Source organism: Phoenix dactylifera, chromosome 17 (genome assembly GCF_051530095.1).
Source record: "Phoenix dactylifera cultivar Ajwa chromosome 17, Ajwa_hap1_PhDact_Kaust_v1.1, whole genome shotgun sequence".
NCBI lineage: Eukaryota > Viridiplantae > Streptophyta > Magnoliopsida > Arecales > Arecaceae > Phoenix > Phoenix dactylifera.
In genome coordinates, this window is record NC_143206.1 from 17253400 (window position 1) to 17272157 (window position 18758).

The following is an 18758-nucleotide window of genomic DNA, read 5'->3' on the forward strand; positions in this document are numbered from 1 at the left end:
TTATATAATAAATTTATTTAATATATTATTTCTATTTACCTTATTTTTTTAATGAAAATAAATATAAGTATTAAAAAATAATATATCATGATTATAAATTAAAATATTAATTCTATAATTATAATTAATATATTTTTATATAATTAATAATTTATAGGACTAGTGAATATAATTTTATGAATTATATCAATAATTAATATAATAAATATAATATTATTTTATTATAATATAATTATATAATTAATAAATATATTTTTATGACATATATTAAGAACAGTCATGAAAATTCTAAAAAATTTTGTTGCTAAAATATAGCATACTAAATATGATAATTTTGGATTGACGGAAATCAGGTTATTTCAAGATGAAGGTCGCCAGGGAAATCTAAAATCATTCCAAGGCCGTGATTATTGTTATATGTCAACATTTTGGATTTTTAGGTTAATTGAAAATAAATTTTTATTAGTTGAAAAAATGGACGATATTTAAGATGGCCGTCAACAAAAAATAATTAAAAAACAAACTTGTGAGTTTGGGGTAAATATATATGAACACTGTAGTGAATCATGAAGTACAGGTATCTACCAATTCGCCAGTCAACGCTGTCTGATCGATGGATCACTTGTCACCTCAGGATCAAGGAACGTCCACCGATTCGGTGGGGGGTGGCTACAGTGTCCCCCGTCCGCAAGGGTAATTAAATAGATGAGCCACCACCTCTTGTTTACTACTATTATTTATTACTATTTATTACCATATCAATAAAGTACCGGATGGTAATACCTCCATTTTAATCCAAAAAAAAATAGCACTATTAATAATAATATTATTAGTATTAACTTTTGAGAAAATAAAATCTATTTAGATTTATTTTATGATTTGGAAATAAGTATGAAAAAAAAATTTGAAACATATTTAAATAAACTTTGTCAAGTTTCTAGGCTCAAATTAGATTATTTTCATGGTTATACAACTATAAATTCATTCCAGAATCAGAAGTGAAAATTGTTGCAGATATAGATTCTATAAAAGCGTCTTCAATTGGTTTATGTTCGTTATGTTACAAGAAGGTAAAAAAAAAATTATTTTTGCAACTCGATCGCTCTTTTGATTTTGAAATATTCTCGTCTGATTAATCAATTTTTTTAAAAGATCTATGGAATGAATGATTTGATTACTGAATGTTCGATTCTAAATAACTTAGTAGAATTAATATGACCGCTATAGTCGGTCCCACACCAAATAAATAGGCCGTCAACTAAGCCTTTAATCTAAGTGAACATGTAAGAAGGGTGGCATCGCCAAATGCAATGACAGCAAAATGGTCCCATTGAACTCAAATTGAAGTCGGGGCAGCCAGAGTATCTTGGCTCTAGGAATACCCCGGAAGGCTAAACTCGGTCATCCTCGAAGTGAATTGGAGCAAGGATCGCTCTAACACAGGCTCCTTACAAGAAATCAGATGCTGCAAAGTTATCATGATATAAAGAGTAACGAATGTCTTGCGTACACCGAGAGCTCCTTAAAAGAAATCAGATGAGAAATCCAAGACCGATGTGCACTTACGCATCTGCTTTACAAATATTTGCAAGACGTGATCCCGCCCAAGCCCAGCCCATTTATTTCAGTTTTAACGAGGCTTCAGTTACGTGCTGCTATTGGAAGTACCAGCCCACTTTCGATTGGACCGTACCAAGCCAATTAACAAAATAGCGCCTACTTTTCTGTAAAGCCTACCTCAGCTGGTTTGTCCCTCGCTTCCCGTAGAAGAGGCCTCAGGTTCAAAAATTTAAATTAACATAAATATTTTTTTAAAATTTATATTTATTTTTGTACCTTTATAAAATATTATTTTTACATAAATACCCACCTACTAGCATCATTACTAAAAATCATATTTATTTTAATTAAAAATAAAATTAAAAATTAAAAATATTTTTTATTATCGTGATCATCTTTTTTTTTCGGCTAAATATTTTTTTTACACATCTATCCATTAAAGACACTTTAGTCATTTTATTTTGAAACTATTAATTTTTCAACGGCTTTAGATGGCGTAGGTACACATGCAAAAAAATAAAAATAAAAAAATAGAATGGTTTAGTCATAGGTTCGATGTGGATAATCCTGGATCAATAGGAGACAAGGGTCATCCGGTTATTTTCATTGAATCAATCATCAGGAGAGCAAAAGATTTCTGGCTCACGAGAGAAGTACGCATCAATGCAAGAAAAAAAGTGTGGAAGACCAGAGAAAAGAAAAAAGGTATTGCATTAACCAGCACCGTATGCAGTAACAACGAATCGCACCAACCAAGAACAAACGCCAAGCTTACTCCACAACAACGACAAGGGGAAGCAGAGCATCTCGTTCCATCGGACAGCCAACCCCAACTCGCCTCACCGTCGCTCCCACTCCATTCCGGCGGTTCCCCACCAAAACAATCCAAATATTCCCGGCATAACCCTCCCCCTTCCCGATGCCCCACCGAAGTGGGCTCGCCCGCCGATCTAACCATCTCCCACCCATTGCTCTCCCAGCTCATGACCGTCGTTCTGTCCAAAGCCAATTCCCTCACTCTCTCCCTCCCACGATCCATGACCTCGCCAGAATCCGTACCATGGCCAGAACTGGGCCGAGGATCATTTTCCTTGCTGGAATCATCGTCGTCGCAGAATTCCGAAGTAGCCAAGTCGAGCACACTCCTCGGCGATGGCCCGGTGGCGCTCATGTCGTCGTCGGATAGGAAGGGATGCTGCAGCAATTGCTCGCTGGTCCACCGCTCGGTGGCATCCCTTCTCAAGCACTTGTCGAGGAAATCTCGACCGATCTTGGATAGATGATCTGGGAATTTAGGCACCTCAGCGCTGAAACCGATTCGGAGCAGAGCGTCTGGTCCAGAATCATGCCATGGTTGGGCTCCGGTGACCATTTCGATGACCGTGCACCCGAGGGACCAGACATCGGATGCCGGCGTGGGCCGCTCGCCTCTGACAACCTCAGGCGCCATCCACAGCGGCGTTCCCCACGTCCACTGCTCCACGCCATCGGAAATCCTCATGGCAGAGCCGAAATCGGCGAGCTTCGCCGCGCCCCAGCTCGGGCCTATCAGCACATTCCGGCCCTTGACGTCGCAGTGCACGACGCCGGCGAAGGAGTGGAGGTGGTGCAGCGCGCGGGCTACGCATCGGGTGTAGCTCCGCACCTCCGGCTCGCCGACGGCTCCATTCGTGGCTGCCAAGTCTGCGACAGTCCCGCCGGGCATGTACTCCAAGTGTAGGTTCCGGCACGTGGCGATAGGAGATTCCTGGGTGGTGTCGTCGCCGAAGTAGGAGACGATGTAAGGCGAGCTTAGGGAGCGGAGGATTTGGATCTCGTTCTCCAAAGCCTCAATGGAAGCAACAGGGGAGGAATTCAAATCAACAGACTTCACCGCGAAAACTTGACCGTTGGACGTGTCCATGGCCAGGCTCAGAGCGCCAAACGAGCCCTTTCCGATGCCGCTCCCCCTCACCCAATTCCTACAACAGACGCCAACCTCTCTTTCCATTTGAAACTGTTCTTCGAGCTCCGAAATAAACAGAGAGAAAAAGGAGGAGCAGCGAGGCGAACCAGAGCGCTTGTGCTGCGCGTCACAATTTTCGAACAGCGGATGAGCCTTTATACATGGAGACAGCGTTTCTAGTTTAAATAAATCCACGTGTACCGAACGGTTTATTGAGAGGAGACGTCAAATCATCATCCTTATCCGAGGTGGAAGCGGATCACAGCCGTCCACATGGCGGGGTAAATGAGAGTTAGGCCTTGGATTTACTTGCAAGTCTCCACTTCCGTGTCTCAGCAATTATACATCCAGCCCCACAGGGTGTCAAGACGTGGCGAGATGCAGTTGGTCGAGAGCTTTTGCGGTGGGAGTTGGGTGGAGGAGACGTGCACGAGCGCTAGCCAAGATAAATGCATGACGCCTCTTCCTCTTTGTCGAGTTAGATCCAAGGGCACATGCACGTGCTACGGTCCAAAACGAGAAGGAGGCTCCTAAATTTCGTTGAATGGATGACATGACACCACCATTGGTGTCGGATACAAGAAGATTAGATCGCAATGTAAGATTGGATACTGGGCAGCGAGCGGACCACCGGGCCGAATGTTGGGGAAGGGCGAGACAGAGAGGCGAAGGCGAACCGAGTCGCCGGAAAGTCCGACCGGCTAACATCAGCCACTATGCGGCGGTTGCACACCATGGAGATGGCGGGGGTCCATGGCTTGATTAAAAAAAAGACGATGACATGAGGGAGGATGATCATTTTTTGGTTCAAAGGAAGAGATGGTGTGCGTGAGGGGAGACATGGCCCGTGAAACGAGAGAACGGCGGGTGTTCTCGGGAAGCACGCACCGAGAGTATTAAATTGGCACGGGTGGGGCAGGCGCGCGCTTACCCCGCGGGACAGGGACCGAACCAATCGCCGCATCTGCGCAGTGGAAAGGGCGAATTGGGTCCGGCGATTTGGCCAGACTGGCCGGTGATATTTATGGATCGGTGCGCGTGACCATGTACATTGGAAGAGGAAGTTCGTGGCATTCAGCAAAGAAAGAAAGAAAAAATCTAGACTAACGAACACCCGCCAATACGTGCAATTCCAATTGCCGTGTGTGAGAGAGAGATCTATTTAAAAGTGGGCCTTTGATTTAATGCTTCATGATCCGGTCCATCTGGCTGCTTGGAAAAGCTTGTGGGCAGGAACAGAACAACAGCAGAGGGCTATATAAAGAACCACAATTAATGCTTCGAGATTAAGGATGGATTCTGGGGAGAAAATGAAAGAGATTGGGCAAACTGCAAAGCAAACCCCGCAAGTAAGTAAGAACCACTTCCTTCCAGAAAGGGCTATCAAGTCCTGATCCTTATTGCGTGCAATCCTTTCTATCATGGATAAATCATCACTAGTACCTATGAACTCATTCTCGGTATTTATGGTTGGTTCATGCACTCCAGTTACGTCAAACTACAACCAAGTAGATGATGACTAAATAATGGATAGAGTGGATAGGAGAATGGATATGGTCGAGATAAAATGGCACAAAGTGGTCATCAAATCCATTCCACTAGTCTTCTTCCAAGGACCACAATGGAACAAGAAAACATGAGGTACCTGAGCCAGGCAGCAACTTCAGCTTATCACCACCGTAATCACAATATCCATAAAGTTCATACGCAACCATAGCCAAACCCCACAAAAAAAGAAGAAAGAAAAAAAGGCTTAAAGGTATAAGAGGGTCCCTCTTCATGCCTTCTCATCTTCCCACAGAATGCAAAGACCACAAATATTTGACAATAACAGGTTGATGTTAGAGGAAAGATTTCAAACATCAACCTCGTGATTAACAGCCATCGTATATAATCTCGTATTCTTATATTCATCTCATATGGCATTGGTTGTGTGACATTGAAAGCTAGAATAGAGGTGGGGACAAGAGGCGAACCTCCCTCGTGCTGGCCTTGGCGTGTGGTTGCGGCCGTCAAAAAAGAGAGAGGCCTTCGTGCCTTCGTTTTTGGGGAGTCGTTTTCTAGGAAAAGGGACATATCTCTCCCGGTTCACGTGACGAATCTGACCGGATAACTGGGCCGGCACATGCTCCAAGACGAGCAAACCACATACGCCGCGGATTCACAGCAAAGAGTGGATCCCATGTCGGGTTCGCGCATAGCCTGACTTGATCCCGAATTCAGGTTGGCCAAACTGTTTCTGCCCGTTTATGCCAAGTGCCAACCTTGACTTCCTGGATATTCTACTGCAAGAAAACAGTGGTCTGACATCAAGTCTCACAATTTGGTCTGTCAAACTTCCATGAAGCCACTGGAGTGTTTGTGAAAAAAAATTAGGCCTAGTCATGGGAGGGAATAACTTGCTACTTGCTAGAGATCTTATCATCCTGGAAAACCTTCAAGTTTTGATATTTTTATGTCCTTCTACAAGGATCAAAGTGGTCAAAGGCATTTTGGATCTGTTCTGAATGTCACAAGCTGCAATCACTAAATATCACAAGAATCACTATTGGAATCTCTTCTAATGGTTGCTAGATATTTTAATAAAGCACTAAAAATATAACAATGTTCTCAAGATTTATCAACTTTTGTGTTTGATATGGTCCAAATTGGATGCCCATTAAAATCGCAACTGCCAGCTCGGCTGACCAATGACCGAGCAACATGTGGTGCACATAATCAGCACACAAGCGGACTTTCGAGCAAATAGCATGAACAGTTATAGATCGGCGCAACCTCAAGGCAGCAAATAAGGAAAGAGAGTTAACAATTTGTCTAAGAATTTCGCAATCAGATCACACAAACTCTTGCCCTTCTTCTTATATAAGCCAAGCTAGATGACTCTAGGTATAAGATCTTTTACCTTGCTTAAAGCTTGTAGCTCATATTCTTCAACTCTCCTTTCTCTTTAATTAAATTTTGTTGCACTAACATTCTGTCTAATTTAAGCATTAGAGAATCTCTTATCGGATGAGTTCCCGCAACATCTGATTATCTTTCTATTTGCAAATCAAATATTACAATGTGTAGACTAACCTTATCAGAGCTGACCAATCACTAGCACCAGCTCCACCAACTCCATTAGGTCAGATTTTGGGAAGCAACAGTACTGATTCAATATCTTCATGATGTTATATTCTACAAGTTTTACATCAAGTTTCTTCCGTGGGCAAGCTATAAAATATATGTCAACAACAAAATTACATACTGAATGGAACTATTCATGGACGATATCGATTAAATGTCATCAAGAAGATTAGTTAGCCTTCTAAAGAAAGCTGTATATATTTCCTCTTTTAAGTTTATGCCAAGCCTATGGTTACCTCTTCCTTATAATCCCATTAGGTGCATATGCAAGCGTAAGTGTGCCCATGCCTTGGTTGAAGGCTGGATAGTTCCAGAGGAACTATCTGATCTAGATCTTTTGCTCCCATTTTTTCTTCCCTCTTTTTCCTGCCCGTATTTGCTAATTCTTTTCTACTTAATGCGTACCATTAGATCAAAACTGTTCAATCTTCACGCTGCTCCTCACCACTTTCAAGTCGTTTTCTGTAACCCTCTTGTTTTAAAAGCCAAGCCCTGACTTTATTCTTGACCGTCCCTTCCAAACTTTTGATATTTCTTTAAATTTTGGTTGATTTTCATAACATATTATAATACACACGATACCGGACAATTTGACTCTAGCCCACAACTGAACTGCTCAGGAATCTGGGCAAAAGGCCGGTTTCTAATCGCACTTTATTCCTGGGGAATTGTTATTTGTCCAATTTGATCAAAACCTATTTCTGAAACATGAACTCCGTCCCAGTTTTTAAATGTCCGCACAACAGGGCAATACAGAGAATCCTGTGATTCGTGCTGCTGCCACAGTGAGATAGCACCAAGCAATGACCCATTAAAAAAAACCTTTATACGAGTTAAACAGTAGCAACCTCATCTACGCCTGTCATCAGACTCACTTTTCGCAGCGAGAGGCTAAAACCAAAGCTAGTTTTGATTTCAGTGCATGCTCATCAACATATATCTTAATCAGCTAACCACACAAGCTTTATGAATGGCAAGAAGAAAATGCAGGGTTGGCTGCATTTACCAGATACTCCAATATATGGTCTTTATGATTACTTTAGAGGCATAACCAAATAAGACAAGCATGATCAAGTAAATATTGGTAAGCTAAAGTATCATGCAAACTTCAAGCAACAATGCACACAAAAATCTATCCTAATGGCTGCTGCTGATATAAGATGCTATAACGATCAGAGTGCACTGATTCACAAGGTGAAATCCACCCCTATCACTGATGATACCTCAGCTGAATACATGTTTATGCACAAGAAGCCAAGTAACTTGATGAATTTTCAAATGAAACCATGTTATCATCACAATTTCTTGAAAAGAATGAGTGTAGCTTACTGATTCTACAGTCGCAATAAAGCTATTTAACACTTATTGAATAGCTTATTTGACAAAAAAAAATCAAAGGTGTAGCTTACCCAAAAAAATTTTATCATCATCACAATTTATCGAATACATGTCTATAGCAGTGAAGGTATACCTGAACATAGAGATCTTGTTAAAGAAATTCTACAACATGGAGCAAAGAACTCTAGTTATAGTAGTGAGACAGCTGCACTGATTTAAATGCAAGCCACCGATGCCACCACAACGTAAACAGATGCTGAAAGCCAAGCAATATCTGGTAGATTCCAGCTACATCTATGAGCAGTTATCTTGGCATTGAGAAGACTGACAAGTTTGCCTAAATAACAAATGTAATTTTTAACCCTCAGCCTACCCCTTATCCCTGATCAAGAGGGTAAGCCCAGCAAGGCTTTTGAAAGGAAAAGGGAAAAAATATTTTTATTCTTGAATTCTGATGATGCCGGATTAGTAAAAAAAAAATTCATAAGTGAGCGTTCTGTAGGTATCTTCTTTCATAGAGTCCGGTCACTTGATCAGCAACAGCCCACATTATAGCCTGCCCAGGCGGAATCCTCATAAGCCTAGGAAGCAACCCTTTCCAAAGAGCAAGCAGTCCCTCTTCCGCAAATATTGTTCTAATTGCATGGATCATGCCTTTGTATTTGACCTCACCACCTGATCTGCTTTGGGCCATTAATCTTGTCTTAACAACATCAAAGGGCCCTGTACAGACAGGACCTACAGTCCCTGCCAGGAACCCAGAAATCATAGACTGCCATGGCTGAAGCACTCTTCCATCCCCTTCATGTTTCTTCCAAAGAATGATATCAAATGCATTCTTGGCTGTGAACATCGCAGCTTGGTTTGTTCCATTACGCATAACAGTGGGTGCTGCTCCTGCCCAGAGCCCAAAAATGCCTTCTTCATGAATGATCATCCTTGCACAGTGTATAGGACCCTTGTACTTTAAAAGCTCACGGCTCAAACCTTTTTGCTGTTGCAATCTGATCTTAACCACCTGTATTCATGACATAAAAATATTTAGTCTTCTATAACTGTGAATCAAATACATTAATTTCTTCCAGTCCATATCAACAAACCTATAGCAGTTAAAAATCTGCGAAAAGAAAATAAACATAAAGAATTTAAAGAATTTAATATAACATGTTTGTAAACTTGAAGTATATCATTTATTTAATGAAACAAATGGAAGCAAAAAAAAAATTGTCGAAACTTTGGCTCAACCTGAACCAGACCAGCTAAGCTGCTCAAAAATCCCAACTCAAACCTCACCCTGACCCAAGACAAGTAGATAAATTTATATATGTTTCCCATGAAATATTTATATTTTTCAGTTAACCATATATTTAGCATTACTGAGTAATTATGTTGCAAAATTGCATCTAAATAAGATGTCAACCAACCGAGTACCGACCTCACAAAAATGTCCGAGACCTTTCCCTAATCTTAAATTACCTAAATAATCCAACCTAACCCAGTAAATCCAAACCAAGCCAGCACTAACCCGATCCAAACCAGATTTAGCCGAAGATGATGTTGGTTCGATGGAATAAATCCCAGTCTGAGTTCTGGTTGGATTGGGAGAATTTGAGGCTGGGTTGTGTTAGGTCAGTCCTCAACCTGACCCAACCTGTCCAAGTTGTAACCCTAATAGAAACACATGCCTTTTGGAACTGCTTAACTCCCATTCTCTCAAAAACTGATCCTTTATGTGAATTTGCAATAGATCTACATATCCCACCTGCTCTCACCAATCCTAGAACATACAAGAGGAATATTTATCTACTTGTTATTCCTTACCCTCTTTTTTTCATTTTCGTTAATCTTACGATCTCCCTGTTACTAGTATTCCATCTGGGTGAAACCAAAATTGACTTACAAATCATTATTTCAGATTGATCTCCCTTCTAATGATAAATAAATTCTATGTAATGATGCATTTTCCTTCCCTGCCAAGAAAAAAAGAGGGACTTGTTTCACTTGGGTTCACATATAGGCACTTCCCTTATTATGACAGCAATGGCTAAAAGAAGGCATCATTTTTCCAATTCAAAACTGTGAACTTCCTCTTTCCCAAGGGCAATAATTATTTAGATCCAATGCCCGAACTGATCCACACAATTTAAGATAGAAAAGGCAGTTTCAATTGCTATGCCGCATCAAAAGAAGGGGAAAATATAAACAATTATCTCTTGGAATGTCCTTCCATGCCCTAAATCTTTCACATTGTGATGCCCTTCCACATGGACCTTTAATCTTTATCCAGGATTGACAATGTAATTGCATTAAACTTGCTCTGGTAGACAGAAGTCAAAGAAAATCATCTCAGGGAAAAGAGTTAAATGCAAGCAACACTTACAATTTTTTTTTCTAAAACAAGGGCCAATATCATATCCACCATTCCAACAACAAGGCTTTTACTCAGATAAATATTCTTCACATACAATAGTTGGTACCCCTTCCTGAAGGAAAAAACAATTTCTACGATCACCATCTTTAACAAGAATGCCTAATACAGAGTTTCGTACCCTCTTCACATACCCGAACAATGAATAGAATTCCTTTGCAAACCCTCGGTATCTTTATTCTTTTGAAGAAAATTAGCACCAATCCTATCATTAGTTGCATTATCATCCTCCTTGACATGCATAAACTATCATTCAGAGAAGCTTATGATCTTGAACCTCAGCCAAAACAATTCTTGATCCATAAACACATTGACAATCTCAATAGATGAACGAAGTAGCATGACCATACCACATCCCGCTTTCTCAATAAGGTCAGAGAAACAGATTTTTTCTCATTTTATCAATTCAATCATTGACATGCATCACCCATATCCCGCTTTCTCAGTAAGGTCCGAGTAAGAGAGTTTTTCTCATTTTATCAATTCGATCATTAAAATGCATCATCTAATAGTTCCAGTGCCTTCTTAATTTTACCTTAACATCTTTAAATAACAACAATGGAAAAACAAAAGATTACCCTTTTAAGTTTATAGCCTCATTCATAGCCATTGGTTGAACAATAGATGATTCCAGTTAATATTGTGGTAACATTATAACAAAAAGAAATCATATTTGAAATTTTTTCAGTTATTTTTTTCTAGCCCATCCAAACATTGGATATCTGAGTCCAACAAAAGAAGGCCTTTTTGAAGGTAAAATTGAATAGGTCCCTGAAATTTGAAACATAGTACAACTGCTAATTGCAAAGTTTCCCATGGAATGAGCAATAGAGAATGAAAAGACCACTTGCAAGCATAGCAAGCACATTCTCATCAGCACCTTCAATATTACCAATGCCTGTTCAAGAGCATTTCTTCTTGCATATATAGAACAAACATGCAAATCAAGAAAGTTTCGAAAACGTAAATCATGATGCATGATGTCAAAGATGTGTTACACTGTCACTCTTTAAACATGATTGAGATGGATAGTCATGATTACCCAATCTAGACAGTCCATAAATGAACTCTAAAACCAGCTATCTTGAACTGTATGATTTGTCCAATCACTGGACAACTCCATGGCAGATCAAGGATCAATAATTGTGATCAGATGGAATCTGACTTTTCTCCATGATGGTGCATCTACAATGCAAGACTGCTGTTAAACATGGTAAGAAGCACCACATCACAAAATTTGTTACCTAAAAACCATGATCTACATTGGCATATGTATCGACAAGAACCTATATCCACCAAGTATCCGTCAAACTAATCTAAATTGCAACATCAGCTGATATGCAAAGATACAGGAGCCTTCATACTAACCAGATTAAAACCCACTGGAAATGTCAAGTTTGCCTGGGATTTTTTATTTTTTTCGTAATGTTAATTTATGGCCTGAGGATTTTTCCGATAATGCCATGTAAGTGTCTGCTAATGTTAAGCAATCTAAACTCAAAACTCATTAGGAAAATGAGGTCTAATTTTGGTAAATCCAGATTTGTTTTCAGATTTCAGGTCAGAGATGGATCCAAACTGGAGAATCCTATGCGGTCTATTCAATTCATTACGATCCTATTCCATAAGTTATGCGACACAAGGACAACAGCAAGAGTTCATTCCGGCTTATAATCGCTAGTCCTGGTGGCAGACGTCTGAAATAAAGTTACACTATCACTTGCCATCTGGTCAGGCTGGTCACTTACTTTGTAAAACTGCACACCTTTAATGTGTTAGACCTTGTAAAACATAACCCTAAAGTTCAGCACCACAGTAATCAAAAGAATTTTATTTAGTTTCCGACTAGCATTATTTCATTGCTTCCCCCCATCTCCAACTCCAAAATATATGTAGAATTCAATACATGACATATCTTTCTTGAAACCCATCAAAGATCGCTACACCTGAAACAATCGAGTTCTGTGAGGAACCCTAAAGAAACCAGTAGAAGACTACGTAACGATCAAAGAACTGAAAAAAGTTTAATAGAGAAGCGCGGCAAAGATTTAGGTGAAAAAACAAGAAACCAAGGAAAACCTTAAAGAACCGAATCATTTTGACAGAAGAAGTAGCCATAAGAAAGAAAGAAAAATGAAGAAGGGGCTTGCCTCAAAGGGGGTGACGATGACGAGGGCCTCGAGGACACCAGCGCCGAAGCCGGAGAGGACGCGGCCGCGGTTGGAGAGGTGACCGGTGGAGGAGTCCTTGAAGGCAGACTGGAAGAGGGCGTTGGAGCCCATGCGGAGGGCGTACTTGAGGGTGAGGTGGGTGGCGAAGGGGGTGAGCCCCTTCCAGAGCGCCCGTACCCCCTCCGTCCGCACCACCGTCGCCCCGCAATGCGCGATCCCCCGGTAGTTCCCGGACCGGTCCAGCTGCAGCCGCGTCTTGATCACGTCGATCGGCTGCAGGCAGCACGCCTCCACGACCCCCCCCAGGGACCCCGACACCGCCCTCATGTACGGTGGGATCGACTCCCTCCGCGCCCTCCACTCTTCCTCCGCCGCCTCGGCCTTCCGTCCTCCTCCACCACCGTCCCCGGCGGAGGACTCTCGTCCGCCCGCTGGAGCCATCAGGGACGAAGGGGGCGGCGGTGAGGGGAGAGAGAGTACAAAGAAAGAAAAAAGGAGGAGGATTTCCAGCAGCCTGTAGAGTTACGGGGACTTAATAACTTTCTAGGGATCAGGACCGTTGGTCTCACACCCGCTATTATGTTTGAACGGCTACCATTCGGCAAGAGATGCGGACCTCGCGGAGTTTTTTCAATGCGAACTCTTGATCCGCCGCTTATATCGATTTTGGGAATAAAAAAGGACAGCAGAGCGGGAGTCCGCATAAAATTTAAACATGGAGAGATTGTCCGGTAATTTGTCTCGCACGCAAAAGAACGACACGACGAAACTCGCAAACGAATATCAGTCTTCGTTTTCCTAGTTAGAAAAAATTATAGACTCGTTTGGTTTACCGAAAAAAAAAAATCTAACCCTAGCATCGCTCATTACAAGAGGAGTTCGATTTCTCGCCGGCGCTCCGGTCTGCAAGGGCATCGTCTTTGAATACCTTGTTGCTTAGGCTTAGGGTTTCGAGGGAGCCCTTGCAAGAAAGAGGGATCCGGAAAGGCGAGTACACCAAAGAGTTCGCAATCGCAACAGAGAAAGATATTGTTCCTTATAGCCGTCCTTTCCCCTCATGGAGGCGACCTTTTATATCTCTAGGGTTGGAGAATTGTATGGACCATACAAGCATGCATTTAGTTCCGCATTGATTGATCGAAGAGATATTAGGTTCTTATATAGGATTAAGAATTTAAAAAAAAATATCTTTCGGCTAGCTTTTGTATAAATTTCTGAATTGTTATGAATGATATTATAATAAACTCGACCCATAACTTATATGAACTAGAAGATACTGCTATGAATCGTGGTGCTTGTAATTAAATTTTTAAAACTATGTAGACTAAGAAAAAGTCAGATGATAGCTTCTAAACGAAATGAAGAGCGGTGACACGAATAACAATGAATTAGCTGAAGAAATGGCATAATTTTTGGTTATTGGTCAATTTGTGAATTCCAATTTTTGCTATTTCAATGGGTTGAGATGATTTGTTGATTGCATTTTTGCGGACAGCCGGGAGACCAAGATATAAAAAAAGAGAGTAATAGAATTTCGGAGTTGACCATTGGAGGAGAGGGCGGGTTAAGTAACAGTTAGAGGCCCCAAGAAGGGGAACAAACATTATGCCACTGGGTTCGGAGTTTTTTTTTTTTTTTTTTTTTTTTTTTTTGGTAAAAACGGCATTTCATCTAGCTCCAAGTTAAGTTTTTTTTTTTTCCTCCGCCTGACATGAACCATGCTAACTTGTGCTAAATCGCTTCACTTGCGACCAAACTGCCTTAATGCATGCTGCCTGAACCAAACCATGCACATTTATACCCGTCCTGAACGAACCTTCACTCCGATAATTGTTGTGTAATTGTACATCAGGTCCTCGTTTATTTTCTTCTCGGTATATGTGTAGCTGGCACGGAGAGATACAACCACTAAACTTGAACCCAATTGGTTCGGGAAACATTGGAGTGGGGAGCTGCCTGGCTATGGGATTTCTAGAAAAGCTTATGATACATGCTTCAATCGGCAAATTATCAATAGATTAAAGGCTTTGTTGATGATGAATTTCTAGCTCCATGATGGTGTCAAGATCTTCCTTGATAACAAAAATCGTCTATTGGTACGTTTCATATATAATTCCATGTGATCCTCGATAAAATCTTCTGATGGACCAATATAATGATATCAAAAGATTTTTTCTCCCCGATGTGTATGGAACCTAGATAGAACTAGCTTCTTCAAATCATTTGATTGCCATCACTGTTAATATGGTTGCATCTTGGGGATCAAGAATCCAGACTCCCTCTCTTTTTTCTTTTGTTGCTGTTGGGATAAAAGCTTGAGTTCTATTTTTGTAGATGATAAAGGAGTGTCATGTTAGTTTTGACCCACATGACCATAACATGGTCAGTTACTGGATGGTTATAGTAACTGACTCCTAAAAAAATGGAAGCTTCCATATCCTTGATAGTAGGATATACGAATGGGTCTCTCCCTCTGCCTATTAGAAATTCATAGAACCTGTCTCCACCCCGGGTGTGATTAATGCGGGTGTCAAGAGGGAGAAACAAGTTTTGATCGTTCAGTCATCCATGGATTCAGGTACGCTACCCTTTCATGATTTGTTTATGATCCTATTTACAGATTTTACATATCGCACCAAGTTGCGCAGGCACAAGTATGCAACATTCTAATTAAACTTATTCCTTTTTTTTGCTTTTTTTTTTTAAAAAAATCTATTCCTTTATGGATTGCTATTCAGTGGAGGTAGAGATGAACAGGGCAATTTATTTGGCTCATCTCCGCAGATACCCAGAGATGGAAGAGGAGAGCGGACAACGAGGCTCCACAACGAGGCTCCACATTTAGTGTGGAAGGTCCAGGTCCCACACTAAACGAATCCTACTACATATTAGCTCTCTCTCTCTCTCTCTGTTTTTTTTTTTGGTAAACCTATTAGCTCTCTCTTTCAAACACCGATTTCAACTCGTAATATATGTGATGTAGTCTGAATTTGAAATCCAATTACAGCCTGACATGTGGCACACAGAATGATTTATTTCAACTGGAAGACATTGGATAAATCCGGACAAGGAGACAGCCCTCTTCTCTATTTGGGACTTTTAAGAGTCCAACTCTATCAGAATCATGATTCCTCCTTTCAGAGGACCCAGGTACACATCACTCATCTCACGTAAACTATTCCACTATTTTTCAGGCATTTCGACATGTTAACTGATGGGTTCGATTCGAGGTGTGGCCAATAAAAGATCGTAAAGGACTCCTTTGGAGAGTCACCAAGCCAAACTTATCCACTGCCGACCAACACGCAGGCATGCAATCTCGTCTCTACTTTCGAAGTTTCACCGTTATACCAAACGTGTCACCGCGACATTTCTCACCCCCTCCCGTTCCTCCGCGTCTACCCATAACGTGGCGCCATGCATGTCCTTCCACCTCCCACCGCCCTCCACCCTTATAAGTAACCACTCCAACTCCCTGCGTCGAACACAGGAAAGTTGAGTCAAGTCGCTGGACATCAGATTAAATACGTCTTCCTTTCTTTCGCTTGGTTTTCAGAGAGTGAGCAGTGCTTTGTAAGAGCCAAGAGAATGGCAACTGAGCAGGAGAGGGCTGAGCTCGATGCCAGGGCGAAGCAAGGAGAGACTGTGGTCCCAGGTGGGGACCGGAGGTAAGAGCCTTGAGGCCCAAGAGCATTTGGCTGAAGGTATGTTAGAAGTCTCAAGCATTTGATAACTCTTTTGCAATGCCGAAAAAAGGGGGGTTTGGTTGACGTTTATGCTGTTATCTGGTGAGACTTCTAACATCTATCATCCTCTTCTTATGCTGTTATTTGGTGAGAGTTCTAGGTCGTAGCCGTGGAGGGCAAACGAGGAGGGAGCAGCTGGGGACGGAGGGATACCGGGAGATGGGCCGCAAGGGCGGGATCAGCACCATGGACGAGTCCGGAGGGGAGCGAGCAGCCCGTGAAGGGATCGATATCGACGGGTCCAAGTTTAGGCCTTAATTAGAGCTGCTGTGTCTCGACTGTAGGGGCGTGGACTAATAGGATATGGTTTAATTGTAGTTGGAAGTCGGTAGCAGGGTTTATAGTTTGTGTTTGCGTCGAGCTGGTGTCGTTGGGTTTCCTTTGTTTGGTGCTGAGTTTGTTTAGTTTGTGTTTGCGTCGAGTTGGTGTCGTCGGGTTGCCTGTTTGGTGTTGGGTTTATGTGGTGGTAGGGTTTTAGCAGGCATCTTGAGCCTCGTGAGCCTTGAACGTGACTTGCTGCGCTTGGTTTTAATGCACTGATAGTGTGACTTGTTGCTTGGTTCTAATGCACTGATAGTGTGTATAGTGTATCTAATCCACTCTCTCTCGTATCCAAGGCAATGGCTCAACGCTTTGTGCATCTCGGCTGCATAGATACAGTTTTATATTTGATGTCAAGCATGGGTTAAACGTATCCTTTACATATCCTGCACTGAGTTTACCATATTTCCCAGTGTTTAGCCAAACACTGCATTGCAAATTGGTCCAGATTGATGGTCGAACGAGTCATTTCTAGTTCATATGCAACCAAATATATACTATCAGGCGAAGGTTCGCTGTGAACACACCATATTCAAGTTTTGATTTCTGAACCTGCGATTAGGCTCGAGTTTGGGGTGATAATCCATCTCCTCCCCCTTGCCTATTCTGATCGAATTCAGTTTGATCCATTGCCATCCTCCTCTGAACCCAGCCTATTTGATAAGCTGGTAATCATATATATCAATCCATGTATAATCTAAATTTATTTATTTCCAACCTAAACAACTGATTTGTCTCAGATTCAGTGGTCCAGTCAAGAACAACCGCCCGTGCTTTCCCAGATAGCCCAAACTGATCCTCTCATCATTGCATGGATTAATAAGATGAAGAAAATCTAGAAACCGTTCTTTACTTTTAACCGGGCTTTGGTTCTCAACTCGAGATTTCGGCCACAGCGAACGTAGTAAGCTTGATCAGATGAGGCGAGAGATTAGGAGCTGATGGTAGGTCAGATAAGATGCCATAGGGTCTTACGGATTTAGAGATGGTTATCCATTTCCAGGCTCCTAATGAGATGACCAAGCTTTGACCAACTTGATGTTTGGAGCAACGGCTACTTGACTAACTCGTCATAAGTTGGTCATTAGTAAGCCACGTGGCAAGAAAATGGACCGTGATAAAGAATTACAAGAGGGACAAACTCTGAGCAACTGCATGCAATAGAGTCTTCTAGCGAATTAGCTAGATAGGGTTCATCTGGCAACACAACTTTCTTTTACGCGGCCCTTCAAAAAAAAAAAAAACTCTCTTTTTCTTAATTTCTCTTTTAAACTCGGAGTTGAGTTTAATGTTATATCAAACTTCGATTCGAGGCTCATCCCAGTGGTCACAACCATATGCTTAGCCATTAGAGTTCCGGAGATTGAATCTTCTTTGGTGCATATTTGAACCTGGGTAATTAAAGTTTCAATCTCCATCCGGAGATTAAAGTTTCTCTTAAAAAGAGTCGTGGACTTCTATGCAATATCAAGATCTCTGGTCTGAACTAATCTGCTTGGATACAGCGGGACTATATCAACGAGCTTGTCTTTGGACAGCAATATATTCGTATCAGGTTATGGCTAGTCAGCAATACATTGTTCTCCTTGATGGGTAAGTGAAACAAACTACAAATATACTACGGGATTTGGTTTCAGATAATCGAGCAACACACACTAAATTTTCTCTAAGCTAAATTTCTAATAAGTTGGGCCCCTGCAAATGGCATTGTTTTTTTTTTGTTGTTGTTGATGAAATGGATATATCACCCTTCTTTTGTTTATATAAGCTTGTACACAGAGAAGAAAATGATTTTTTACGTAACACTCGAGATTGATTGTTTTTTTCACAAATGACATTGTTTGTTGCACAGATACATCATCCCATGAGAGCATCTTATCAAGCCCACTGTATCTGGTCCTCCTTCCAAGTTAAAACATGGATACCACAGCCAAAGGTCTGGTCTTTTTTAAGAAACTTTATAATCGCTTAGCTTTCTCCATAATCTATAATACATAAATCAGGCAAAATACCACTATGGTTGCAAGGATCTCAATCTTAATACGCAACCTATCCTATTCCATGAACACCTTACTCGTCCCTGCCAATCTGGGGGAGGCCTTTTCGCTTTGAATATTTTTTTT

The 18758-nt window shown here is 41.3% G+C and overlaps 1 protein-coding gene and 2 pseudogenes across 3 annotated transcripts; 1 reads left to right on the plus strand and 2 right to left on the minus strand.

Annotated features, from left to right (window-relative positions):
- Positions 1 to 2128: 2128 nt before the first annotated feature.
- On the minus strand, positions 2129 to 4773 carry LOC103706744 (mitogen-activated protein kinase kinase kinase 18 pseudogene; annotated as a pseudogene). The gene has a single exon (XR_015974430.2). The product of XR_015974430.2 is annotated as a mitogen-activated protein kinase kinase kinase 18 pseudogene (transcript).
- A 3312-nt stretch (positions 4774 to 8085) lies between these two features.
- LOC103706705 (mitochondrial succinate-fumarate transporter 1) lies at positions 8086 to 13071 on the minus strand. The gene is made up of 2 exons (XM_008790910.5): positions 12548 to 13071; positions 8086 to 8987 (listed from the first exon to the last, which is right to left on the minus strand). The coding sequence occupies exons 1-2, from the start codon at positions 13007 to 13009 to the stop codon at positions 8451 to 8453; spliced, it is 999 nt and encodes a 332-aa protein (XP_008789132.4). The 5' UTR covers positions 13010 to 13071; the 3' UTR covers positions 8086 to 8450.
- Positions 13072 to 16035: 2964 nt separating this feature from the next.
- On the plus strand, positions 16036 to 16909 carry LOC103706704 (em protein H5-like; annotated as a pseudogene). The gene is made up of 2 exons (XR_015974372.1): positions 16036 to 16272; positions 16415 to 16909. The product of XR_015974372.1 is annotated as an em protein H5-like (transcript).
- The last annotated feature ends 1849 nt before the right edge of the window (positions 16910 to 18758 follow it).